Below are 27,190 nucleotides of genomic sequence, written 5' to 3' on the forward strand. Positions count from 1 at the left end.
TAAGGATATGGAGGCTATGGTCCTGGTGCAGGTCAATGGGAGTAAGCAGTTTCAATGGGCCTGTTTCTGTTCTGTAATCTTCTATGACTCTAAATTTCGCAGACTGTTGGGTGGTATGTGATATTACCCAATTGATGTGGTCATACCTTTCTTATTCCTCAGTTCCACCCATAATGCCTCACTAGATGAGTTCTCCAGTTTGCCTGGACTGAGTACTGGCATGATATTTTCCCTGTCTTGTAATGCCTTCCTGCTCTGATGCATTTAAAACAACGGAATCCTGGAATATTGAGCTGCCGGTCCTGCCCATCCTGCAACCAAGTCTCACTAATGGCTACAATATCATAATTCCATGTGTTGATCCATACCCTGAGCTCATCTGTCTTTCCTGCAATACTACTTGCATTGAAATATATGGAACTCTGGACATTAGTCACAACATGCACAAGCTTTTGATTATGGCTTTGTGGTCTTAATAACATCTGTTTCTACAACATCTCCACTGTCTGTTTTGGCATTCTGGTCACCATCCACCTGCATCTCTAGTTTAAATGTCCTACCTCTCCCCACCCCCTGCCCCACCTCATGCAGCACTAGCAAACCTTCCCACTGGGATATTAGTCTCCCTCCAGTTCAGATGCAAACAGTCTCTGTCTCTTCTGTACAGGTCCCACCTTCCCTGGAAAAGGGACCAATGATCGAAAAATCTGATACCCTCCCTCCCTCTTACAGTAGCTCACTAGCACGTGACACAGACAATAACCCTTTGATAACAACGCTGGAGGTACTGCTCTTTAATTTAGCACCTAACTCCCTAAACTGACTTTGCAGAACCTTGTCACTCTTCCTACCTATGTCATTGGTACCAACATCTTCTGGCTGCTCATCCTCCCAGTTAAGAATGCTGAGGACTCAATATGAGATGTCTGGACCTTGACACCCTGGAAAAAACATACCATCTGGAAATGTCATCCTTGTCCACAGAACCTCCTTCTGTTCCTGAAGCTCAGTCACCACAGATTGCTTCTTCTCCCCACTTCCCTTCTGAGTCACAGAACCAGACTCAGTGCAGAGACCTGACCACTGCGATTTTCCTCTGTAAGGTCATTGCCCCCCCCCCCCCAACAGTATCTAAAGTGGTATACCCGTTGTTGAAGGGGATGTGAGTTAAAGCCTCTCATAATTACAGAATTTTCCATTATGTGCTCCTCTAATTTTTTTATGCTGTGTTATAATTGGTCGTCTCTAATTATCACGAACATTTTCTGCCCTTTTATGGTTTCCAAATATACATGACATCTGCTCATCCAGTTTGTTTCTCACTACTGTCCTGACCTCGTCCTTTATTTATAGCCTTAACTGCCTCCTTTTCCCTTTTTCTGTCCTTGCTAAACTTGAAATATCTGAGCTTTTCGGTTCAGTAGAAGGACAGAGTGAATCACCCAAGCTGCATACTTCTATCCAGTCTGTGATCTTGCAAATATTTCTTTACCATCTGTTTATACAATTTGTTCTTAGAGGCCAAAATGGGCCCTGCCGTCACCATATCTGCAGGAGTGCATTTCAGATTCCTCCTAGAAGCTGTGTGAAAAGTAAAGCCTTTTTTTCATGTCACTCTTCATCCTCTATACCTGTGACATCTCTTGTGAGGATATTAGTCCCCATCTAGCTGAGATATAACCTGACAGATTGGTACAGCTCCCACTCGCTTCAGAAAAATCTGAAGCCCTTCAACGTGTATCATCTTCCCTGTACATTTGCTCCTTTGCCCCTTTTATCTCAACGAGATAGCCACATTTAAATTCCTGCTTTTTAATCTCGTTCCTAGCTCGTTAAAATATGTGAACAATATTTTATCCCTTCTTGGACCAACATTATTGGTATTGATGGTGCACACAACTTTATCCTCCTCTGTTAGGTTGGTTTTCAGTCGTTTGGTGACATGCTTGACTCTGATTCCAGGGAGAAGTTATTGTTACCCTGTAATTGCATCTATGGCGAAAGACAATCCTCCATGTCCCAATGATAATTGAACTCCCTGTCGTTGTTCTTCCCTTCTCGTGGTACCATCTCACTGTCTCTATCTGCACATCCCTGAGGGACCATTGTTCCCAACAGAAACCAAAAGATAATCTATTAGTGAGCATAGATAATAATGGTTATGAAGAGTTATAACCTTGACTTTAAATGCACTGTTATTTATGTACAAATGTAGCTAGAATATATTTTATGGAATTTTATATTTTATGGAAAAGAAAATTCATTATAGAAATTATCAATACGCAACACCGAGGGAAGCAAGAGACAAGAGTTGTAAGGCTGCAATAGGATGGTGTTAGGTGGTGTTGTAAGTTGGAAATAAAACCAAAACATTTTACTTAAAATATATTTTCTAAAAAATTAGCAGTTAAGAATGGCCAGCATAAATTCAAGTGTCATTAGATTAATGTACAGCTGCCACACATTGAAATTGTTTTGCCTTCTCTTTGTTCAGTTAAAGAATTTTTTAAAAATCAGGTTTGATTGTACTATATAGACTACGTCATTTTCATCTGCAAATGGTTTTGTTTTAAACTCAGATGTGTGGGTGTTCCAAAAAGAAAAATAATTTTTGTCACTGATAGTTGGCGAGTAATAAATAGTAAGACATTTCAGAACTATTTTGCTCAGCATAGTTTCAAGCATTCAGGCTTGGAGATCCCAGAAATGGCTGGGAATGAAAATGAAAGGATTTCACTACTGCATATAACCATATAACAATTACAGCACGGAAACAGGCCATCTCAACCCTTCTAGTCCGTGCCGAACTCTTACTCTCACCTAGTCCCACCAACCCGCACTCAGCCCATAACCCTCCATTCCATTCCTTTCCATGTAGCTGTCCAATTTAACTTTAAACAACAATGTCAAACCTGTCTCAACCACTTCTGCTGGAAGCTCGTTCCACCCAGCTACCACTCTTTAAGTAAAGAAGTTCCTCCTGATGTTACACCTAAACTTTTGCCCTTTAACTCTCAACTCATGTCCTCTTGTTTGAATCTCCCCTACTCTCAATGGGAAAAAGCCTATCCACGTCAACTGTATCTATTCCCCTCATAATTTTAAATACCTCTATCAAGTCCCCCCTCAACCTTCTAAGTTCCAAAGAATAAAGACCCAACTTGTTCAGCCTTAGTAACTTAGGTGATGAAACCCAGGTAACATTCTAGTAAATATTCTCTATACTGTCTTTATTTTGTTGACATCGTTCCTATAATTTGGTGACCAAAACTGTACACAATACTCCAAATTTGGCCTCACCAATGCCTTGTACAATTTCAACATTACATCCCAACTCCTATACTCAATGCTCTGATTAATAAGGGCCAGCATACCAAAAGCTTTCTTCACCACCCTATCCACATGAGATTCCACCTTCAGGGAACTGTGCACCATTATTCCTAGATCCTTCTGTTCTACTGCATTCTTCAATGCCCTACCATTTACCATGTATGTCCTATTTTGATTAGTCCTGCCAAAATGTAGCACCTTACATTTATCAGCATTAAACTCCATCTGCCATCTTTCAGCCCACTCTTCTAACTGGCCTAAATCTCTCAGCAAGCTTTGAAAACCTACTTCATTATCCACAACTCCACCTATCTTAGTATCATCTGCATACTTACTAATCCAATTTACCACCCCATCATCCAGATCATTAATGTATATGACAAACAACATTGGACCCAGTACAGATCCCTGAGGCACACCACTAGTTACCGGCCTCCAAACTGACAAACAGTTATCCACCACTGTTCTCTGGCGTCTCCCATCCAACCACTGCTGAATCCATTTTACTACTTCGATATTAATGCCTAACGATTTAACCTTCCATGTGGAACCTTGTCAAAGGCCTTACTGAAGTCCATATAGACAACATCCACTGCTTTACCCTCGTCAACTTTCCTAGTAACCTCATCAAAAAATTCACTAAGATTTGTCAAACATGACCTTCCATGCACAAATCCATGTTGACTGTTCCTAATCAGACCCTGTCTATCCAGATAATTATATGTACCATCTCTAAGAATGCTTTCCATCAGTTTACCCACCACTGACGTCAAACTCACAGGCGGATAATTGCTAGGTTTACTCTTAGGACCCTTTTTAAACAATGGAACAACATGAGCAATATGCCAACCCTCCGGCACCAACTCTGGTTCTAATGACATATGAAATATTTCTGTCAGAGCCCCTGCTATTTCCACACTAACTTCCCTCAAGGTCCGTGGTAATATCCTGTCAGGACTCAGAGACTTATCCACTTTTATATTCCTTAAGAGAGCCAGTACTTCCTCTTCTTTAATCATCATCGTTTCCATAACTTCCCTACCTGTTTCCCTTATCTTACACAATTCAATATCCTTCTCCTTCATGAATACCAAAGAAAAGAAATTGTTCAGAATCTCCCCCCATCTCTTTTGGCTCCACACATAGCTGTCCACTCTGATTCTCTAAGGGACCAATTTTATCCCTCACTGTCCTTCTGCTATTAATATAACTGTAGAAAACCTTGGGATTTATTTTCACTTTACTTGCCAAAACAACCTCGTATCTTCTTTTAGCTTTCCTAATTTCTTTCTTAAGATTCTTTTTACATTCTTTATATTCCTCCAGCACCTCATTTACTCCATGCTGCCTATATTTATTGTAGATATCTCTCTTTTTTCGAACCAAATTTCCAATATCCCATGAAAACCATGGCTCACTCAAACTTTTAACCTTTCTTTTCAACCTAACAGGAACATAAAGATTCTGTACCCTCAAAATTTCACTTTTAAATGACCTCCATTTCTCTATTACATTCTTCCCATAAAACAAATTGTCCCAATCCACTCCTTCTAAATCCTTTCGCATCTCCTTAAAGTTAACCTTTCTCCAATCAAAAATCTCAACCCTGGATCCAGACTTACCCTTCTCCATAATTGTATTTAAACTAATGGCATTGTGATCACTGGACCCAAAGTGCTCCCCAACACAAACCTCCGTCACCTGATCTATCTCATTCCCTGACAGGAGATCCAACACTGCCTCTTCTCTAGTTGGTACCTCTATGTATTGCTGCAAAAATCTATCTTGCACACATTTTACAAACTCCAAACCATCCAGCCCTTTTACAGTATGGGCTTCCCAGTCTATGTGTGGAAAATTAAAATCTCCCACAATCACATCCTTGTGTTTACTACAAATATCTGCTATCTCCTTACAAATTTGCTCCTCCGTTTCTCGCTCCCCATTTGGTAGTCTATAATGCACCCCTGTAAGTGTTACTACACCTTTCCCATTCCTCAATTCCACCCATATAGCCTCCCTAGACGAGCCCTCTAATCTAACCTGCCAGAGCACCGCTGTAATATTTTCTCTGACAAGCAATGCAATACTTCCCCCTCTTGTCCCTCTGATTCTATCACACCTGAAGCAATTAAATCCAGGAATATTAAGTTAATAAATATTTATTTACTCAACAAATTAAAAACTAAAGAATTTTAAGGCATTGACAATTATCTTGAATGTTACAGTGAAAATGAAGATTTGGAGGATGCAGTTGTTGAGAGCATTGTTTGAAGGTAATTGGGCCAAAATGTACTGGTCCCAGTGTGTCCCAATTTCTTGAATCTACTGTATCTTAAAAATAATTTCCTTGTATGATTGCAGTGGCAATTTGTTTTGAATTAGGAAAATCATCTTGTGTGCATTTTTTTGTCTCGTAGGGTGCTTCCACATCAACCTCAGACAATTTTGGTCATAGAGCAAAACGTGCAAGAGTCTCGGGAAAGTTGCAGGATCTTCCAGGTAAGTAAATGCAAAACCTGAAAATAGCATAAGTGTCTACATTTTGATTGAGGGCGTATGAGGACGTAGAATCTGCTTTGAGGACGTAGAAATGCAAAGAGCTCTGATGTACTTTTCGTTATGGGAGATTTGAATGCTAGAGTAGGCAACGTGAAATACAAGGATATCATTGGTCAGTATGGCTTAGATGAGAGAAGTGAAAGAGGGGGAAGATTTATACAATTTTGTGAACTGTATGAGCTGATGGTAGCAAGCACATGGTTCGAATTACCCAAACGAAAATTATACACTTGGAAGAAGCCTGAGGATACTGGAAGGAGACAAATTGACTATATTGCAGTGAGGAAATGCTTCAGGAGAAGTATTAGGATGGCCAAAACTTATCCAGGGGCCGATATAGGCTCGGATCACAACTCGGTGGTTGTTAGGGTGAAGATTGCACTAAAGACAAAGATTAAGGCTGCAACCAAGAAAGCTAGGCTGGATATGGACTTACTGAAGAAGAATGAGTATAGTGAAAGATTTTCTGCAGTGGTACAAAATAGGTTTAAAGGACTGAGAGTAGAAGACGTGGAGCAGACACCAGATAACGTGGTCAAACCTGAAGGACTGTATGCAAATAGCAGCTGAAGAATGTCTCCCCAAAAGAAGGCATGTAGCTAAACAAGCCTGGATGACGGATCACATTCTGAAGCTCATGGAAGAGAGAAGGAAGCACAAGAAGGACACATCTAAGTACAAGGAATTGGACCAACAAATAAAAGCAGAATGTGCAAAAGCTAAAGAACAGTGGTTTATCAAACAGTGTGAAAAGATAGAGGCCGTGGACATGTTGCATCATTCAAGGGATATGCACAGGGAGATTGCAGGGATGACCAACAGGAACAAGAAACAGTCAAGGACTGGCATTATTCAAGACAAGGATGGGAACATACTCTTTGAGAATGACAAGGTGGAAAGTAGATGGATGGAATGCATTAGGGAATTGTACTACAATGCTAGAAATGATCAAACGAGTGAGAAGAACAAGGAAGGTCCGGAAATTTTGGTAGCGGAAGTAAGAGCAGTCATTGGAAAGTTTAAAAACTGGTAAAGCCTGTGGTGTAGATTGTATTACAGCCGAAATGTTGAAATGCCTTGGCGGCTCAGAGGTTGAGGAGATCACGAGGCTTTGCAATACAATCTACTCAACAGGAAAGTGGCCAACAGATTTTGTGGTGTCAGAGTTTGTCATGATCCCAAAGAAAAGTAAGAGCACGAAATGCTCAGACTTTAGAACTCTTGTAAGTCATGCCTCCAAGATCTTGTTATTAATACTTCTAAGCAGAATAAAAAGGACAGTTTTTAATGAAATTATTGAGTGCCAGAGCAGATTTATACCTGGTAAGGGTACCCGTGAAGGGATTTTCAATTTACAAATGATTGTGGAATGAGGTCTAGAAAAAAAAAGATATCTACATGTGCTTCCTGGATTACGAAGACACTTTTGACGGAGTCAATCATGAACAGCTGGTCAATTGCCTGAACTGATTGGGGCTGGATGGGAAAGATGTTCGACTGATTGCGAGTCTGTACTGGCATCAGAAGGTAGTAATAAGAACTAGGGGTGGGAATTCACCGGAAGTTGAGATCCAAAAAGGGGTTCACCAGGGCTGCATTATCTCCCCTTTATCACTTATCATTTACCAGAGGTAATCTTCAGGGTGTTGAATGATGAAGCTGGTGTCCAAATTGGTGGAGTGATGGTGAACAACTTGAGGTATGCAGATGATTCAGTGTTGTTAGCCAAGACTGAGGACGAGTTACTCAGAATAGTAGATAAGATAAATGCTGAAGGTGAACGATTTGGAATGAAAATAAATGCTGCAAAGAGGAAGATGATGGTAGTATCACAAAAGAAAGAAGTCCCCAAAATCAGTATCAAAATTAACAGCGTAGGCATAGAGCAAGTCAAGAAGTTTGTGTATTTGGGATAGATGGTCACAGAGGATGGGAAATGTGATACAGAAATTAGACGAAGAATTGAGATTGCAAGATCAACGTTCTGGAGCCTGAGTGACGTGCTGTGTGGCAAGAGGTTGGACTTTGGGCTGTGTTGTAGAATTTGGAAATGCTACGTCTGGAGCAATCTGTTGTATGGAGTCAAATCGTGGACCTTGTGCAAGGAAGCGCAACGATGACTGGAGGCATTTGAAATGTGGTGTTTAAGGAGAATGCAGAAAATTAGATGGGTGATGAAGGTCAGTAATATGGAAGTGTTGAGAGCGAGGAGAGAAAAGGAGTTGCTGAAGAATGTGCAGAAAAGGAAGCTGGAATATGCCGGTCACTGGTTAAGAGGTGGTGGACTGCAGAAATTATTATTGGAAGGGATGTTAGAAAGAGGAAGGCAGTGAACCACTTGGTACGATAATATGAGGCAATGGACTGGGTTGAGTTATGCTGAGGCCAGAAAAAGAGCGCAAGATCGAAGAAGATGGAGGTGCATAGCTGCCAACCCTGGATTCGGGACGGCATCCACTGACTGACTGACTACATTTTGATGTAGCCATTTTGTCTTCTAGACATCAGAAGGTAGACAATTATAATTTCAAGTTGTATGAATTCTGAACTCAATTCTGTTGAATGATTTGATTGACATTGAACCTAGTTGGTGGAGAAAATGCTGAAGAATTGTCGTTTGATGCATCATCAGAATTAGGTTTATTATTGCTAACGTATGTCGTGAAATCCAGAATTTGGAGCATAAATTTTGAAGTGCCCCTTGGAGATTTGGTCTTCCAAAGCTGGCTGAATAAGGAAGGATTAATTGTGAATTTATCAAAAACAGCTGCAGTTATCTAGCCCTCTGTCAGTGAATTAGTTAGCTCAGTGCCATTGATTCTTGGAGACACTAGAGACTGCAGATGCAGTAATCTGGAGGATAAAAAGGTATGGAGAAACTCTGCAGGTCAGATAGCATCTTGTAGTCCATGACTCCAGACTGTTGGAAAAACAGATACTTAATTTGCATCAGTCAATGCTGTAAAATACTCTTGTATTTCATGTTGCACATGTAAAACATGGCTTAAAAGTAAGCTTATGTTTGGTATCCAACAGTTCTTTTATAATTCCCAAATATTGCATGAAGGAAGAGTAAATGGACTGGCCTCTACAATTTTCTAATTTTGAGTTGCATCTCTTAGTGGTCAAGTTATTTCAGACCTCATTATTTTTTATCTTTAGCTTGAATTTCAAAAGCAGATTTTAAATAAACTATACCATATCTGTGGTGATTTATTTATATATACATAGTTGCAAGGAAATGTTTATGAGACCTTTTCAATTACCTAGTTTTCTGCATTAATTACTCAAAGTGTGGTCTGATCTTCATCTAAGTCACAATAGACAAATACAATTTGCATAAACTAATAACACAAACAATTATAAGCATTCTCATCAATATTCGGTAAACCATTTAAACAATCACAGTCCAAGTTCAAAAAAATATATGAACCTTTGGGGTAATGCCTTCTGCAAAAGCTATTTGGAGTCAGATGTTACAATCAATGAGATGAGATTAGAGGTGCCTTCCCCCCCCAAAAAAGACACACAATCAAATTACGACAGAGCCTGCTCTTCTCAAGAAAGATCTGTTTATGTGCTCCATGCCTCGATCAAAACAACTTTCAGAGGACCTTAGAAGAATTGTAGAGATGCATGAAGCTGGAAAAGGCTATGAAACATTTCTAAAGACCTGAGTGTTGTTCAGTCCACAATAAGATAAATTGTCTACAAATGGAGGAAATTCAGTACTGTTACTACTCTCCCTAGGAGTGGGCATTCTGCAAAGATCACACCAAGAGCACAATGTGCAATGCTCAAGGAAGTGAAAATGAACCCAAGGGTAACAGCAAAAGACCTGCAGAATTCTTTAGAACTTACTATTATTTGTTTATGTGTCCATTATAAGAAAAACACTGATCAAGAGTAGTGTTCATGGAAGGTCATCACTGAGGACTCCACTGCTGTGCAAAAACAAAAACACATGCTGCACCTATCAAGTTTGCAAAAGACCACCTGGATCTTCCACAACACTTCTGGGGCAATGGTCTGGACAGATGAGTCAAGTGTTGATCTTTTTGGCAGAAATGCACACCTCTATGTTTGGAGGAAAAAGAGCAGTGCACACCAGCATGAAAACCTTATCACAACTGTGAAGCATGGTGGAAGGGACATCATGGTTTGGGGCTGCTTTGATGCTTAGGGCCAAGGCTTGCCATGTTCATGCAAGGTATCCCAGAAATATTGTTGAACTAGAACAGTTTTGTATGGAGGAATGGTCTAAAATTCCTTCTCGCCATTGTGCAAGTCTGATCAGCAGCTACAAGAAATGTTCGGTGGAGATTTTTGCTGCTAAAGGAAGTTCTACCTTTTATACTTTTTCCAGCCTGGCCTGTGGATGATTAAACAATGTGTTCAATAAAGACATGTAAAGTACAGTTGTGTGTTATTAGTTTAGGCTGATTATGCTTGTGTATTATTGTGACTTAGATGAAGATCAGAACACATTTTATGAGTAATTAATGCAGGAAGTTAGGTAATTGCAAAGAGAAACACAAACATTTTCTTGCAACTATGTATTAACTAAGATCAATCTGACGCTTTTGTCCTACAAAGCCTTCCATTTTTCTATCATCCTCTTCTTAAAAGTTTCTTAAATCCTCCTAAGGTATCTGCCTCTACCACCACACCAACAGGGTGTTTAATGTACGGTGTATCCATGCTGTCTGGACCCAATAACAATGAAAGTATCATTACTCTATAGCTTTAACCTTTATCTGGTTTTGACATATATTGATAAATTTGCTGTTTTGTGCAACAGTACAGTGTAAAACAGTTAAAAAAAAAAGACACTTAAAATATAAATAAAAAGTGTGCAAGAGGAATAGCAAAGTAGTGTTCATGGATTAATGGACTGTTCAGAGATCTGATGGCAAAGGGGAAGAAGCCGCTCTTAAAATGCTGAGTGTGTCTCTTCAGGTTTCTGAACCCCACCCCACTGATGGTAGACAAATATTGATAATTGTGTTTGAATACTGTTATGTGCTTGTAAATCTTTATTCCCTATGTTTCTTCAATATCTTTTGGCTGCTAGAATTATACAGTTGTCTCAGTTTAACCAAGGTTCTATGTATTAACTCTGCCTTACAAGTTTTCCATTTATTTGCTTTAGAAATGCACCACATTATCATGTTTGCACTATTTATGTCCATATGAATTTGTCTAGTTATTTCTCTAGTTTTATCTCCAACCTCGGCTCTTCTATATTGCTTCATTTCATATCTTCCAAGGAATAAAAGCTATGTTTTAGCAGTTATCGAGTACTACAGCACAGGAACAGGTCCTTTGACCCAATTAGTCTATGCTGACCTGGTCTTCTGCCTAGTCCTATTTACTTGCACCCAGACCATAGCCATCCATGTACCTATCAAAACTTCTCTTAACTATCATAACTGAGCCTGCATCTACGACTTCCCTTTTCCTTTTGGTTAATACGAATGTTAAACTAAATTATTTCACTCATCTGTCTTTGTATCTAAGCCAATTCTCCCATGTCAATTTTAATGCCCCTGTTACTTGTTGGCCTGATGTCATCTATTTATTTGTACATTATTCTCAAGTATTTTGCTAAATTATATTTTGTTAAGCATAATCTGTCTGAAACAAGCTCTTAGTCCATAAGACCATAAGACAAAGGAGCAGAAGTCGGCCATTCGGACCATGGAGTCTGCTTTGCCATTTTATCATGAGCTGATCCATTCTCCCATTTAGTCCCACTCCCCCGCTTCTCACCATAACCTTTGATGCCCTGGCTACTCAGATACCTATCAATCTCTGCCTTAAATACACCCAATGACTTGACCTCCACTGCCACCCGTGGCAACAAATTCCACAGATTCACCACCCTCTGGCTAAAAAAATTTCTTTGCATCTCTATTCTGAATGGGCGCCCTTCAATCCTTAAGTCATGCCCTCTTGTACTAGACTCCCCCACCATGGGAAACAACTTTACCACATCCACTCTGTCCATGCCTTTCAACATTCGAAATGTTTCTATGAGGTCTCCCCTCGTTCTTCTAAACTCCAAGGAGTACAGTCCAAGAGCAGTCAAACATTCCTCATATGTTAACCCTTTCATTCCCGGAATCATTCTAGTGAATCTTCTCTGAACCCTCTCCAACGTCAGCACATCCTTTCTTAAATAAGGAGCCCAAAACTGTACACAGTACTCCAAGTGAGGTCTTACCAGTGCCTTATAGAGCCTCAACATCACATCCCTGCTCCTGTACTCTATTCCTCTAGAAATGAATGTCAACATTACATTCACCTTCTTCACCACCGACTCAACCTGGAGGTTAATCTTAAGGGTATCCTGCACAAGGACTCCCAAGTCCCGCTGCATCTTAGAACTTTGAATTCTCTTCCCATTTAAATAATAGTCTGCCTGTTTATTTTTTCTACCAAAGTGCATAACCATACACTTTCCAACATTGTATTTCATTTGCCACTTCTTTGCCCATTCTCCCAATCTATCCAAGTCTCTCTGCAAACTCTGTGTTTCCTCAGCACTACTGGCCCCTCCACCTACCTTTGTATTATCAGCAAACTTAGCCACAAAGCCACCTATTCCATAATCCAAATTGTTGATGTACAACGTAAAAAGGAGCAGCCCCAACACGGGCCCCTGTGGAACACCACTGGTAACTGGTAGCCAACCAGAATGGGATCCCTTTATTCCCACTCTCTGTTTCCTGCCAATCAGCCAACACTCTATCCACGTATGTAACTTCCCTATAATTCCATGGGCTCTTATCTTGTTTAGCAGCCTCACGTGCGGCATCTTGTCAAAGGCCTTCTGAAATTCCAAATACACAACATCCACTGCATCTCCCTTGTCTAGCCTACTTGTCATTTCCACAAAAAATTGCAATAGGTTTGTCAGGCAGGATTTTCCTTTAAGGAAACCATGCTGAGTTCTGCCTATCTTGTCATATGCCTCCAGGTACTCCGTAACCTCATCCTTGACAATCGACTCCCAACAACTTCCCAACCACCGATGTCAAGCTAACAGGTCTATAATTTCCTTTTTGCTTCCTTGCCCCCTTATTAAATAGCAGAGTTACATTTGCCACCTTCCAGTCCTCCGGAACCATGCCAGAATCTATAATGCCTCCGCAATCTCCACAGCTACTTCCTTCAGAACACGAGGGTGCATGCCATCTAGTCCAGGAAATTTATCTACCCTTAGACTATTCAGCTTCCTGAGTACTTTCTCTGTCGTAATTGTGACTGCGCACACTTCTCTTCCCTGACACCCTTGAGTGGCCAGTAAACTGCTGACATCTTCCTCTTCTGGCAGTTGTTATGGTGACAGTGGTCCGAATTATCACTGGTTTCTTCCTTTCTGTTCATTGTTTACCCTGGACATCTGATGCTACGTGGCTATATTTATCTTAACTAGTAATAACCTACTAACATTTATAATATCTACCTTAGTTTCTAAGACTACAAATATTCCATTAAATCTTTAATTTGGTGGCTGAATTTCACGTCAATTTTAGTCGGCTCTTGATGTTAACTTCTGAGCATCTCAGAGCAAGTTCTCCTCTTCATCTCAGAGTTTGTTTTTCTTATTCAGTTGGAATGATCTGATTTCAAGTTTCTCAATCCCAGGTGCTACTTCATGTCTTTTTAAGTTTGTACTGTACTTTTCTTCTTTTAACAATTGTTATTAACTTTTTTTTTGCAACCTATTTCACAATGGTAATTTTTCCACAGGATACTGAGGTTAAGTTTTTAAAGCCATTCATGTTTCTCCAGAAAAATAGTGGAAGTAACTGATCCATATATTTTTCTTGTGGTGCTTATTTTTTTTGTTCTTTGGAGGCTTTTTAAAATTAAACAGTATTTCTTGCCACACCCCGTGACATTGCTGTGTCATACTTTACCTTGTTACTGAGTGAAGGGACTGAATGATGTTGCTTTAATTTTTGCCTATTTTGGGTTTTTCTTTTTTCTCTCGCACACTGTCAGATTTCCTTTTTGAGCTGAGGGCGAGTAAATGTCAGCAATTTGTAAAGTACAGAATTTTACAAAAATTAATTTTGAAAATGTTACTGTTACTTGTATTTAATTTTTCCCATTATTATTACGTAGTTGTTGTTTTGCCTTTTTGAAAAATACTGTTCTAGACCTCTAGAATAGTCATCAAAAATGAATCCAAAGCTTATTTTGCCTTACTTTTTATGAAATGTCAAATTAAGGCTTGAAGTGCTCTCAGATGGAAATACAAAAACTCAAGTACTAATTCTCTGCCTTGACATCAATAAAAATGAATTGGGATTGTTGATTTTGGATTAACTGGATAAAAACACTTGTACTTATGGGCAGGCAATTAACTACACTATGGAGATGCTGATTTTCTCTGTCCTTCGGTTCATATACTACTGGCTAACTTTGAAAGAAGCTTTGAAGAGATATTTATCCTTTCATTTGATTGTACTTGAGTCATACAGAAAGTAGTATTTTCCCTGTAAAAACACTACTGTCAATCAGTTGTTAGAAAGTGCTATAAATATTCTTTAAAAAAAATACATTCACTCTCTCTAACTCACCATAGATTTAAAAAGTATTCAGAAAATGTTAGAGAAATAAGATGGTGTGTGTGTTTAAGCCAGCTTTGGTGTTTTCATCAAATATTTCTCAGATATCAATAATCTGTAATATAAAGCTTTATGTGTTTGTTTTCAGATCTTTTAAAGATAATGTCTCATGTACCTGCTATAAACTTGAGTAAATCTTGTAAGTAAAACTTATGGGCTTATCCTTGAGGATAAATAGAAAATGAAGATTAAAAAGTTGTTAAAAATAGAAATATGGTTCATCTGAATGTATAAATCAACCAGTTTTGAAGTGAATATTGTTTCTAATTATGTTTTCTGTTCTAAATTTCATCCTTTGATAGCATCGCCAGCAGAACAATACCTTCAAGTAAAATTACCAGATGAAGTGGTAATGAAGATCTTCTCATACCTTCTTGAACAGGACCTTTGTAGAGCAGCTTGTGTGTGTAAACGCTTTAGTGAACTAGCTAATGATCCAATTTTGTGGTGAGTAGGTTTTGATGATATATCTGCTAAACTCTTAAAATTTGTTTTCAGTCCTTTCTGTAAATTTTAAAAAATAAGTCTTGATTATGGACATAGGGTTATTATTGCACATCTGGCAGATAATGTTGTAATTTTTCTTAGACAATATGTCATGTTACATGAGCAACTAGTTTATTGTTAGTTAATGGTTTCCAAAAAAACTACTGTATATAGACCACAGCTAGTGAAGTTTGAAATGAGTGGATTTTGCAATCTTTGCAAAGTTTACTTTAAATTGCTTATAGGCAAGTTTTACAGTGCTTACCTAAAATTGTGTATTAATCTACAAAGTTAAAGCAGATTTTCATTTGTTTTTAGCAACAATAGAATTCAGAACTTTGTTTAATAAAATTGTTCAAATATTTTGTTTCGGTTCAGCCTTTTAAAATCCATTTTATTCTTCTCTGCCTTTGAACTGTACTTCTATTCATTGCAGTTGACAAAGCAAAAGTTTTCAATGTTGATTTTATTCACAGTAAAATATGTTTGCGACATAAATGGCCACTTTCAATTTCTGCTGTTTCACTATTTTGGATTTGGGTCCTAGCTTTATCACCTTGAGAAGCCACCTTCACAAGCTAAATTTATTATTAAAATGTTATTAATGTCTGCATCATTTGGTCAGTGTTTATTGAAACTTTTGATTTTGCTAGATTCTTTTCAGAGTTAGAGTGACTAAAGTCTTTTTTTTAAGATTTGGTGATTTGAAGCATTAGTGCAAAATAAGATTTTTATGAAATTGGTTTGCTTTCTATACAGAGGGGGACAAAAAACTATGTAAACCAAAATGTGAGTTTAAATTTGTAGATTGTTATTGCTGTTAAGCTATGGTACTAGATTGTTTAAATAACAAATTTAAATTTCCTAGTTGCTATGGTAGGATTTGGACTCTGAACATACAGTACTGCACAGGAACAGACTCTTTTGCCCACAATGTTGTGCTGAGGTAATTAAGTTAGTAATCAACACGTCTAACTAAACTATTCCATTCTGCTTATACAATGTCCATATCCTTCCATTCCCTATACATTCACGTGCCTGTCAGAGTCATTTGAAAGCCACTATCATGTTTGTCTGCACCACCACCTCAGGCATCCACCGCTGTCCATGTTTTAAAAAAAAAACTTGCCCCTCACTGCTCCTTTGAATTTATGCCCTCTCGCCTTAAATGCATGCCTTCTGGTGGTATACAGTTCAACCAGAAGGAAAAAGGTACCAGGTATCTACTGTGTTTATGCCTCTCATAATCTTTTAAACCGCTATCAGATCTCTCCTCAGTCTCCACTATTCCACTGAAAGCAACTCAAGTTTGTCCAACCACTCCTTGTAACAAATGCCCTCTAATCCACACAGCATCCTCATAAACCTCCTCTGCGCCCTCTTCAGAGGCTCAACTTCCTTCCTATAATGCGATGACCAATATTGAATGCAGTACCCCAGATGCAGCTGAACTCGAGTTTTATAAAGATGCAGCAGAACTTACTGACTCTTGAACTCAGTTCCTCACTGTAATTAACAGTGTACTGTCTTTTTACATTTGTTCTTCCAAAGTGCGACACTTCACACTGTCCAGGTTAAACTCCATCTGCCATTTCCCTCACTAGCCATGGTGTTTTTTTCAGTAATCTAACCACAATACTTAACACTTAGTGGTTAATACTGATAGATCTTTGCCTTGTAAATGGAAGGTGGGGATGATCCAAAGGGTTTTCAGCATATTTGGGGTTGAAGGTTTCTACTTGTGAATGCCCTATGGGTGTTTAGATTGCTCTTAAAAACAATTGGGAAGTAGGGATACACATGTAGTAGGGAATGCTGAATTTTGAAGATGTAGATTTTGGCCATAAGACATGGGAGCATAATTAGGCCATTCAGCCCATTGAGTCTGCTCTGCCATTTCATCATGGTTGATCCCAGACCCTTTTCAATCTCATACACCTGCCCTCTCACCATATCCTTGATGCCCTGACCAGTAAGGAATCTATCGACTTTCGTTTTAAATATATCCACGGACTTGGCCTCCACAGCAGTCTCTGGGAGAGCATTCTACAGATTCATTACTCTTTGGCTAAAAAAAATTCTCCTTGCTTCTGTTCTAAAAGGTTGCCCCTCAATTTTGAGGCTGTGCCCTCTAATTCTGCATACCCTCACCAGAGGAAATATCATATCCACCTTATCGAGTCCGTTCAACATTCTGTAGGTTTCAATTAGATCCCCACACATTCTTCTAAATTCCAGTGACTACAGGGCCAAAGCTGCCAGATGCTTCTCATATGTTAACCCCTTCATTCCTGGAATCATCCTTGTGAACCTCTTCTGGATTCTCACCAATGACTATCCATCCTTTCTGAGATAAGGGGCCCAGAATTGTTGACAGTACTCCCAAGTGCAGCCTGACGTGTCTTGTAAAGCATCAGCATTATCTCCTCTATTCCCCTTGAAACAAATGCCAACAGTGGATTTGCCTCCTTTACCACAGACTCAACCTGTGAACTAACCTTCTGGGAATCTTGCACGAAGACTCCCAAGTCCTCTGATGTTTGAATTTTCTCCCGATTTGGATAATAACCTGCACTATTGTTGCTTTTACCAAAATGCGTTATCATGCATTTCCTAACACTGTATTCCATCTGTCATTTTTTTTTTTGCCCATTCTTCCAATTTGTCAAAGTCCTGCTGCAATTGCTTTGCTTCCTCAGCATTACCTACCCTTCCACCTATCTTCATATCATTCACAAGCTTTGCCACAAAGCCATCAATTCCACTATCTAAATCATTGACAAAAAATGTGAAAAGTAGTGGTCCCAATACTGATCCCTGAGGAACATCACTAGTCATAGGCAGTCAACCAGAAAAGGCCTCCTTTATTCCCACCTGCTGTCTCCTGCCATTTCCCTATCCATGCCAGTATATTTCCTGTAACACCGTGGGATTTTATCTTGTTAAGCAGACTCATGTGAGGCACCTCATCAAATGCCTTCTGAAAATCCAAGTAAATGACATTCACTACCTCTCCTTTGTCCATCCTGCTTGCTACTTCCTTGAAGAATTCTAACAGATTTGTCAGGCAGGATTTCTCTTTACAAGAACCATGCTGACTTTGACTTATTTTACAGGTCTTCAAGTATCCCAAAACCGTATCCTTAATAATGGACTCAGGCAACACTTTCCCAACCACTGAGGTTGGGCTAACTGGCCTATAATTTCCTCTCTTTTGTCTTTCTCCCTTCTTGGTGAAGGCATTTCATTTATCTCTATAGTTAGTGGGAGAAATTTAGACTGCCAAGTGTTTTGGTTTCCATGCTGTCAGTTTTTCTTTGCTGATTGGTCTCTCTTTTTTTTTATCTCTTATGGTTGAAACCTTAGGTCAGTGATGATGTTTTAATATCTGGGCACATTTTGTTTTGCTTGGAGTATCATTTAAGGGACCAGTATCCGTGGTCTCTTACATTTTACTCTGAAGTGTAATTGTACCATCTAAGTTGAATAATTCTGCATTTTAAAAAATGTAGAAAAAGTGTGCATATCAGAAGAAAATGTAGCTAGACTTGCATTACTGGAGAAATACTTCAATGTATGTTGTACATCTTTTTTTAGTGACTTTGGGTCTGAAAGTAATTGGAAAAGCATCCAGTTTGCAGGAAATTCGATGTTTGTTTCATTCCTTGGCTTTGTTTTGGGGTATATTTCACATTTTCAATGATGTCATACATAAAGATTAAGTTATAGCATAAATCTGTTTCCAGGAAACGGTTATATATGGAGGTGTTTGAATATAGCCGACCAATGATGCATCCAGAGCCAGGCAAATTTTATCAAATTAATCCTGAAGAATGTGAACATCCAAATCCATGGAAAGAGAGCTTTCAGCAATTGGTAAGAAATTATTATTCTTTTCTGAATCTTTATTTTGAAATGAGAGCTATTTTTAATTGATAGTTGAAATTTACTTTCTGGGGGGGGGGTAAAGAGGAATTAAGTGTAGAACTGTGTGGGCTCCAAGTTGACATCTCTGAATAATTATAAATGCTGTTTGTGCTGTGAGTGATTTTGCAAGGGGAGACGTGCTTTAATTTTTCTTCAAGTTAATGAAAAATATTCACTAGGTAAATAGGGATCAACTTCTTTCTCCCACATAATTGTGAGTCTACTACAGTAAAGTGAAAGAATAAGGACACAAGAAAATAAGTGCACTTTCTTAACTGTTGACTATGTCTTGAAATATTATCTATACTTTGACTAGCTGAGTAGTTGAAGAATTACTGTTTTTATTCAATGTCCACTAAAATAGCTTGGCTTTAGACCATAAGATCATAAGATGTAGGAGGAGAATTGGGCCATTTGGCTTATCAAGTTTGCTCCACCATTTCATCATGACTGATCCAATTTTCCTTTCAGCCCCAATCTCTTGTCTTCTTTCCGTATCCTTTCATGCCTTGACCAATCAATAATCTATCAACCTCTGCCTTAAATATACATGAGACTTGGCCTCCACAGCTGCCTGTGGCAAAGAATTCTGCAGATTCACAGCTGTCTAGCTAAAGAAATTCTTCCTCATCTCCATTCTAAAAGGATACCCCTCCATTCTGAGGCCGTGTCCTCTGGTCTTACTCTCCCACCATCAGAAATATTATCTCCACATCCACAATCAAGGCCTTTCACCATTCAATAGGTTTCAATGGTGTCACTCCTCATTCTTCTTAATTCCAGTGAATACAGGCCCAGAGCCATCAAACACTCTTCACATGACAAACCATTCAATCCTGGAATAGTTTTTGTGAACCCCCCTTTGAACCCTTTCCAATTTCAACCCATCCTCCCTAAGATAAGGGGCCAAAACTGCTCACAATACTCAAAGTGTGGGGAAAAAGGATCTGGTGCATCTGACTTTAGCTTCTCCTCCTCAAATTTCAGGGGGAATTTGATCATATTATGATCACCTGCTCCTAAGGGTATTTTTACCTTAAGCTCTCTAATCAATTCTGATTCATTGCACAACACTCAATCCACAGTAGCTGATTCCCTAGTGGGCTCAACCACAAGCTGCTCTAAAAACCCATCTTGTAGGCATTCTAGAAAATCCCCCTCTTGGAATCAAGCACCAAATTGTTTTTCCCATCTACCCATGACTATTGTAACATTGCCCTTTTGGCATGCATTTTCTATCTCTTCTTGTAATTTGTAGCCCATATCCTTACTACTGTTTGGGGGTCTGTATACAACTCCCATCAGGGTGTTTTTATCTTTGCAGTTCTCTAGTTCTATCTACAGTGGTTGAACCCTTTGTCACCTCTTTCTAATAATTTGATTTCATTTTTTACCAACAGAGAAAGCTCTCTGCCTGTCTGTTGGACTTAAGCTTCCAGCTATAATCAACTTTCGGTCATGATTCAATGATGCCTACAACATCATACATGCCAATCTGTAACTCTTCTACAGTGTCATCTACCTTATTCCATATACTGTGCACATTCAAATGTAATACTTTCAGTCCTGTATTTACCCCTTGCAATTTTGTCTGCCTTTTATGTTGCAAATGATCATGTTGACTGCAATTTTGCTCCATCAACAGCCTCTCCTCACTACACATTGCCCCTGTTTTGTAAGCCAGCTACTCATCTACTGCCTTTCCTACGATATTTCTTACATTGAAATATATGCAGCTTAGGACATGAGTTGCACATGGCTCAACCTTTTGGTTTCTAACTTTGTCTGAGATATTACCGACATCTGCCTCCATAACCTCTCTGCTAACTGTTCTGGCACTCTGTTTCCCAACCTCTGCAACTCTAGTTTAACAAGCCATCTTCGTGCTAGGGTATTAGTTCCTCCCCCGCCCCACCCAGTTCAGGTGCAAACCGTCCCACCTGTACGGGTTGCATCTTCCCTGGAAGAGAGGCCAATGATCCAAAGAACTTATGCCCTCCCTCCTACACTAATTCCTTGGCCATGTATTAAACTGTACAATCTTCGTAGTTCTGGCCTCACTAGCATATGGCACAGGTAGCAATCCTGAGATCACAACCCTGAAGGTCCTGTCCTTTAACTTGGCTCCTAACACCCTGAACTCCCTGTGCAGAACCTCATCACTTGTCCTACCCATGTCATTGGTACCTACATGGACCATGACTTCTAGCTGTTCACCCTCCCACTTAAGAATGCTGAGGACTCGATCTGAGATATCCCTGCCATCTGAAAGGCAACATACTTTACGGGAATCTCGTTCTCTTCCACCGAATCTGCTGTCTATTCCCCTAACGAATGAATCCCCAATTACCAAAGTGCACCTCTTCTTCCCTTCTGAGTTGCGGAACCAGACTCAATGACAGAAACCCGACCACTGTGACTGTTAGGTTAACTCCCTCCCAACAGTATCCAAAGTGATATATATGTTGATGGCCACAGGGTTATTCTGCACTGGTTCCTTAACCCCTTTCCCCTTCTTGACTGTCACACAGTCGTCTCTATCCTGCATCTTGGGTGTATCTACTTTTCTCTATGTCTTATCTGTCACTTCTTCAGCCTCCTGAATGATCTGGAGTTCATCCAGTTCCAGCTCTAACTGCTTAACGTGGTTTGTTAGAAGCTGCACTTGGATGCACCTGTAGTTGTCAGGAATACTGGCGGTCTCCTTGCCTTTCCACATCCCACAAGATGAGCATTCCACAACCCTGCCTGGCATCTCTACTGTCCCAGCTGAGCAGAAATAAAGAAGGAAGGGAAAAAAACAACTTAGAGCTTTTCTTTCCTTTGTTTTCTCTGACTGAAGCCTCTCTTCCCAGAAGCCTCAAAGAGCTAAAGCCTCAAGATCACCACTCTGACTCTGTCCACTTAGATGATGGCCGCTGCGCTTGCCCCGCCTTCCTTTAATGTTTTCTTGTTAATCAATCCCAAATGCCAATTGGGAGCTGGTCAAAACTCTTTTTTGCTATAGTGACCTGCTGCTGCCATTTTTACTCAGTCAGTGGACCTGAGTGAAATCCCCTCCTCCTAAAACTTCCAATGCCCAGATTGGTTGCTGGTCAAAGCTCTTTTTCACTGTAGTGACCCGCTGCTGACTTTTCTACTTGGGCAGTGGACCTGTGTGAAATCCCCTCCTTCTGATGTCTGGATTAGTCTCTGGTCACAGCTGTGTTGGTTATTGCTTTGTGGGTTTGATAAAGATATTTCTATGCCACTTTTGATACCATATTTTATTAATTGTCATTTATTATGTCATTTGCTTTATTCATCCTGCTCTTTGAATGTCATTTGATGCCCTTGATTTTTAGTCTGCTGGAGAGCTCTGGTATGCATTAAGATATGGGGATAGCAGCAAAACGGTTCTAATTTATTCATCATAATCAGCTCTGATGTAAATTTGTAGCAAATTCTTGCATGTACTGCTAACATTTACTTAGAAGTTTTTGCTAAAGTATTAAACACCTTCATTTGTTTATTGGTTTGCTTTCTTTGTAGATAATTAGCAGTATAGTAGATACCATTATAGGAAGTATTTGTTTTGAGCAGAGTTCTGACTTTTAACTGAAATTCTATTTCATTTAATATTTAAATAATGTTATACTTTCACATTTTGCTGTAATTTCACTTTGCATTTTAGTACAAAGGCGCTCATGTAAAGCCTGGATTTGCAGAACACTTCTACAGTAGCCCTGCAAGATATAAAGGAAGAGAAAATATGTTGGTAAGAATTGTCTCTTTCTTGGAATTTTCACCGTAAAAATTGTAATATTTGAGCTAAGTAATATTTGTTTCCTTATAGTATTATGATACAATTGAAGATGCCTTGGGTGGTGTTCAGGAAGCACACTTTGACGGCCTTATCTTTGTACACTCTGGTACATACACTGATGAATGGATCTATATCGAATCCCCTATAACTATGATTGGTGCAGGTAAATATGGCAAAACAGCAAAATAGCATCAAATATAGTAAGTTGTGTTATTGGCAGCATGGAGGGGAAACTCAATCTAATTTTCAAGTTAGGTTGAGTTTCCTCTTCATGATATATGGTTTTATGTTTAAAGTGAAATACTGCTGAGTTCCTCAAAGTTGCTGGTGAACGCAGCAGGCCAGGGAACACCTCTAGGAAGAGGCACAGTCGACGTTTCAGGCCGAGACCCTTCATCAGGACTAACGAAGTCCTGACGAAGGGTCTCGGCCTGAAATGTCGACTGTGCCTCTTCCTAGAGATGCTGCCTGGCCTGCTGCGTTCACCAGCAACTTTGATGTGTGTTGCTTGAATTTCCAGCATCTGCAGAATTCCTGTTGTTTGTTGTTTGTGTACTGCTGAGTTCCTAATCAGTTTTCAGTTTTAACCAAGGTAAAGGAGAAAAAAGCTGGAAGACTAGAGCAGAGAAACAAAAGACTTATGCAATTTTGTGAGAAGATTTCAAGACTGAAATGTTCAGTCATGGTGAAATAATGACAATTTCAAATAAATTTAGAAGGAGTTTTATTTGAACGAATTTAGAATAAGTAAATCTAAATGGTTTGAATGGAATGAATGTACAGTCTGTACATTCCAAATGTTAAATGGCCTGAACAGATTAAAGTTATTTCCCATGGTAAGGAAGTCTAGGACAAGAGGGCACGACTTCAGGATTGAAGGATGTGAAGAGAGATGCAGAGAAATTACTTTTGTCAGAGGGTGGTAAATCTGTGGAATTTGTTGCCACGAGCGGCTGTGGAGGCCAAGCCATTGGGTATACTTAAGGCAGAGAGGTTCTTGAATAGCCAGGGCATCAAAGGGTATGGGGAGAAGACAGGGGAGTGGGGATGACTGGAAGAATTGGATCAGCCTATAATTGAATAGTGGGGCAGACTCAGTGGGCCGAATGACCTACTTCTGCTTCTATATCTTACGGTCTTGCCTCCTACCTGTGTTACCTGAACTGTCGTAACAGAAATTTGCTTCTCAAGAATTCATAAACCTGTGGCAAAAAAATTGGAGATGTGGGATAAAAATTTGCTTTACTGTGAATTTATGTGGGAAAATAAAATATGCACAGAGAACTGAATAAGTTTATCAAAGACAATGATTGCAGGCTCACAGTAGGAGCCCAATTCAGTGATTTGCTTTGGAAACAAACAGGACAAGCTCTTCTATTGATATTTGTATAAGAATACCCTATCAAACAGTGTAACTTACATTTCCTATTACACACCCCATTTCCAGAAAAGTTGGGATATTTTCCAAAATGCTATAAAAACAGAAATCTGTGATATGTTAATTCACGTGAACCTTTATTTAACTGACAAAAGTACAAAGAAAAGATTTTCAGTAGTTTTACTGACCAACTTAATTGTATTTTGTAAACATACACAAATTTAGAATTTGATGCCTGCAACACAGTCAACAAAAGTTGAGACAGAGGCATCTTTACCATTCTGTTACATTACCTTTCCTTTTAATAACACTTTTTAATCGTTTTGGAACTGAGGATACTAATTGTAGTAGATTTGCAATTGGAAATTTTGTCCATTCTCACTTGATATAAGACTTCAGCTGCTCAACAGTCCGTGGTCTCCGTTGTCTGATTCTCCTCTTCATGATGCGCCATACATTTTCAACAGGAGATAGATCTGGAATGGCAGCAGGCCAGTCAAGCATATGCACTCTGTGTCTACAAAGCCACGCTGTTGTAGCCCGTGTAGAATGTGGTCTGGCATTGTCCTGCTGAAATAAGCATGGACGTCCTGGGAAGAGACGTCGCCTTGATGACAGCATATGTCTCTCTAAAATCCTAATATACGCCTCAGAGTCAATGGTACCTTCACATACATGCAACTCACCCATGCCGTGGGCACTGATGCACCCCCATACCATCACAGATGCTGGCTTTTGCACCTTTCGCTGATAGCAATCTGGATGGTCGTTTTCATCTTTGGCACGGAGAACTCGATGCCCGTTTTTTCTGAAAACTAGCTGAAATGTGGACTCATCTGACCACAGCACACGGTTCCACAGTCTTTCGGTCCATCTAAGATGAGCTCGGGCCCAGAGAACTCACCAGTGTTTCTGCATAGAGTTGATGTATGGCTTCCTCCTTGCGTAATACAGTTTCAGGTTGCATTTCTGGATGCAGCGACGGACTATGTTGAGTGACAACGGTTTTCCGAAGTACTCTGGAGCCCAGGTGGCTATAATTGTCACAGCAGCATGAAGGTTTCTTGGACAGTGCCGCCTGAGGGCTTGAAGATCACACGCATTCAACAGTGGTTTCCGACCTTGCCTTTTACGCACTGCGATGTCTCTGAATTCTCTGAATCTTTTCACAATATTATGTACTGTAGATGTTGAAAGACCTAAATTCTCTGCAATCTTGCATTGAGAAATGTTCCTTTTGAACTGACTTAACAATTCTGTCACGAATTTTGGCACAAAGGGGTGAGCCACGACCCATCCTTGCTTGCAAAGACAGAGCCTTTGATGGGCACTACTTTTATACCCAGTCGTGATACCTCACCTGCTACCAATTAGCCTGTTTAATGTGGAGTCTTCCAAACCGGTGTTACTTGAATATTCTGTGCACTTTTCAATCTTACTTTAACTCTGTCCCAACTTTTGTTGAGTGTATTGCAGCCATCAAATTCTAAATTTGTGTATGTTTACAAAATACAATTAAGTTGGTCAGTAAAACTATTGAAAATCTTTTCTTTGTACTTTTGTCAGTTAAATAAAGGTTCACGTGAATTAACATATCACAGATTTTTGTTTTTATTGCATTTTGGAAAATATCCCAACTTTTCTGGAAATGGGGTTTGTATTTAAAACAGCACCCTTTTTCCTTCTGCCTACAATACAATCAGAATTTTGTTGCTTATGGACCTTGCATCTTCAGGAGCATTACTGTTGAGAAAAAAATTCCCATCAGAACCCATCTCCATAACATGGGATTCAAAGTGGGGAAGAAAGGGTTTGTGTTATGGAAAATTACATTACGGACAGTTTTCTAGGAATGCAGTCCTTCTGAAATGCGGGGGTACACACTATGTAAAAGATAGTGACTGATGTGAACAGTATTGTTGTACTCATATGGTTTATTTAATTGCACTTACAGCACCAGGCAAAGTTGCTGATAAAGTCATCATTGAAAACACAAGGGATTCTACCTTTGTATTTATGGAAGGTTCCGAGGATGCTTATGTTGGATATATGACAATTCGGGTAAGTTCTGTGAAATCGGTGGGCTTGAAATAATTTGATAATCAGACCTAACTGACTATGGACAAAATTTTTAAATATGCACTTCTTCATTCTAGTTTAATCCTGATGATAAATCAGCACAGCACCATAATGCACACCACTGTTTGGAGATCACGGTGAATTGTAGTCCAATAATAGATCACTGCATAATTCGCAGTACTTGTACAGGTCAGTATCAATTTTTCCCTGTCTTAATTTATTTGAAAACATGGTGAATTATTTTACCACTAGCATTTTATGTATGGTTAGTATTTTTAAGAAGCTAACATCGGACTTGGAATTTACACAATGTCATGTATTATACAGTTTTGATGTAACATAAACTGTCAAAACAGATTTAATTTTATTTTCACCATGTGTGTTGTTAACATTAGATAAGTCAGTGGATATTAATATGTCAATAAATTATGAATAAATTAATAAAACTGAAATCAAATCTGAAATGAAAACACTCAGCTGGTCAAACAATTGTGGAAAAAGAAACAGCAGTTAAGGTTCCAGGTCAAAATGATGAATATGTCTGTTTGCCCATTTATAACTTTTTTTCCCTTATTTTTGTCCTCCTCTGCTTTTGTCTTTTCCCTCTTTGTTCCTGATTCCATTCACCAACACCATGTGCTGCTTTGTCTGCTTTTTCATTCCATTCAGGGATATTCTCTCCTTCTCCTTCTCCTTCCCTCCTCTTAATAAAACAGGTACGTTTACACTCTTTCTCAGTTCCTATAAAGGACCTGAAACGTTAACTATTTCTCTTTACGCAAATGCGGCCTGACCTGCTGAGTGTTTCCAGTACTGTCACAAACAAGAGAAAATCTGCAGATTGCTGGAAATCCAAGCAACACACAAAATGCTGCAGGAACTCAGCAGGCCAGACAGCAACCCGATGAAGGGTCTCGGCCTGAAACGTCAACTCTACTCTTTTCCATGGATGCTGCCTGGCCTGCTGAGTTCCTCCAGCAT

General features: G+C 39.4%; 1 protein-coding gene across 2 annotated transcripts in view; it reads left to right on the plus strand.

Moving 5' to 3' along the window:
* Positions 1–27,190, plus strand: part of fbxo11b (F-box protein 11b) — a 146,101-nt gene that overhangs the window by 71,642 nt on the left and 47,269 nt on the right. For both annotated transcript variants that reach the window (XM_072264950.1, XM_072264951.1), the window contains exons 3-9: positions 5,751–5,832; positions 14,837–14,981; positions 18,767–18,896; positions 22,621–22,704; positions 22,783–22,915; positions 26,085–26,191; positions 26,287–26,398. In XM_072264950.1, coding sequence (XP_072121051.1) covers positions 5,751–5,832; positions 14,837–14,981; positions 18,767–18,896; positions 22,621–22,704; positions 22,783–22,915; positions 26,085–26,191; positions 26,287–26,398 — 793 coding nt within the window. The remainder of the gene's footprint in view (positions 1–5,750; positions 5,833–14,836; positions 14,982–18,766; positions 18,897–22,620; positions 22,705–22,782; positions 22,916–26,084; positions 26,192–26,286; positions 26,399–27,190) is intronic.

Source organism: Mobula birostris, chromosome 8, assembly GCF_030028105.1.
Source record: "Mobula birostris isolate sMobBir1 chromosome 8, sMobBir1.hap1, whole genome shotgun sequence".
Taxonomy (NCBI): Eukaryota; Metazoa; Chordata; class Chondrichthyes; order Myliobatiformes; family Myliobatidae; genus Mobula; species Mobula birostris.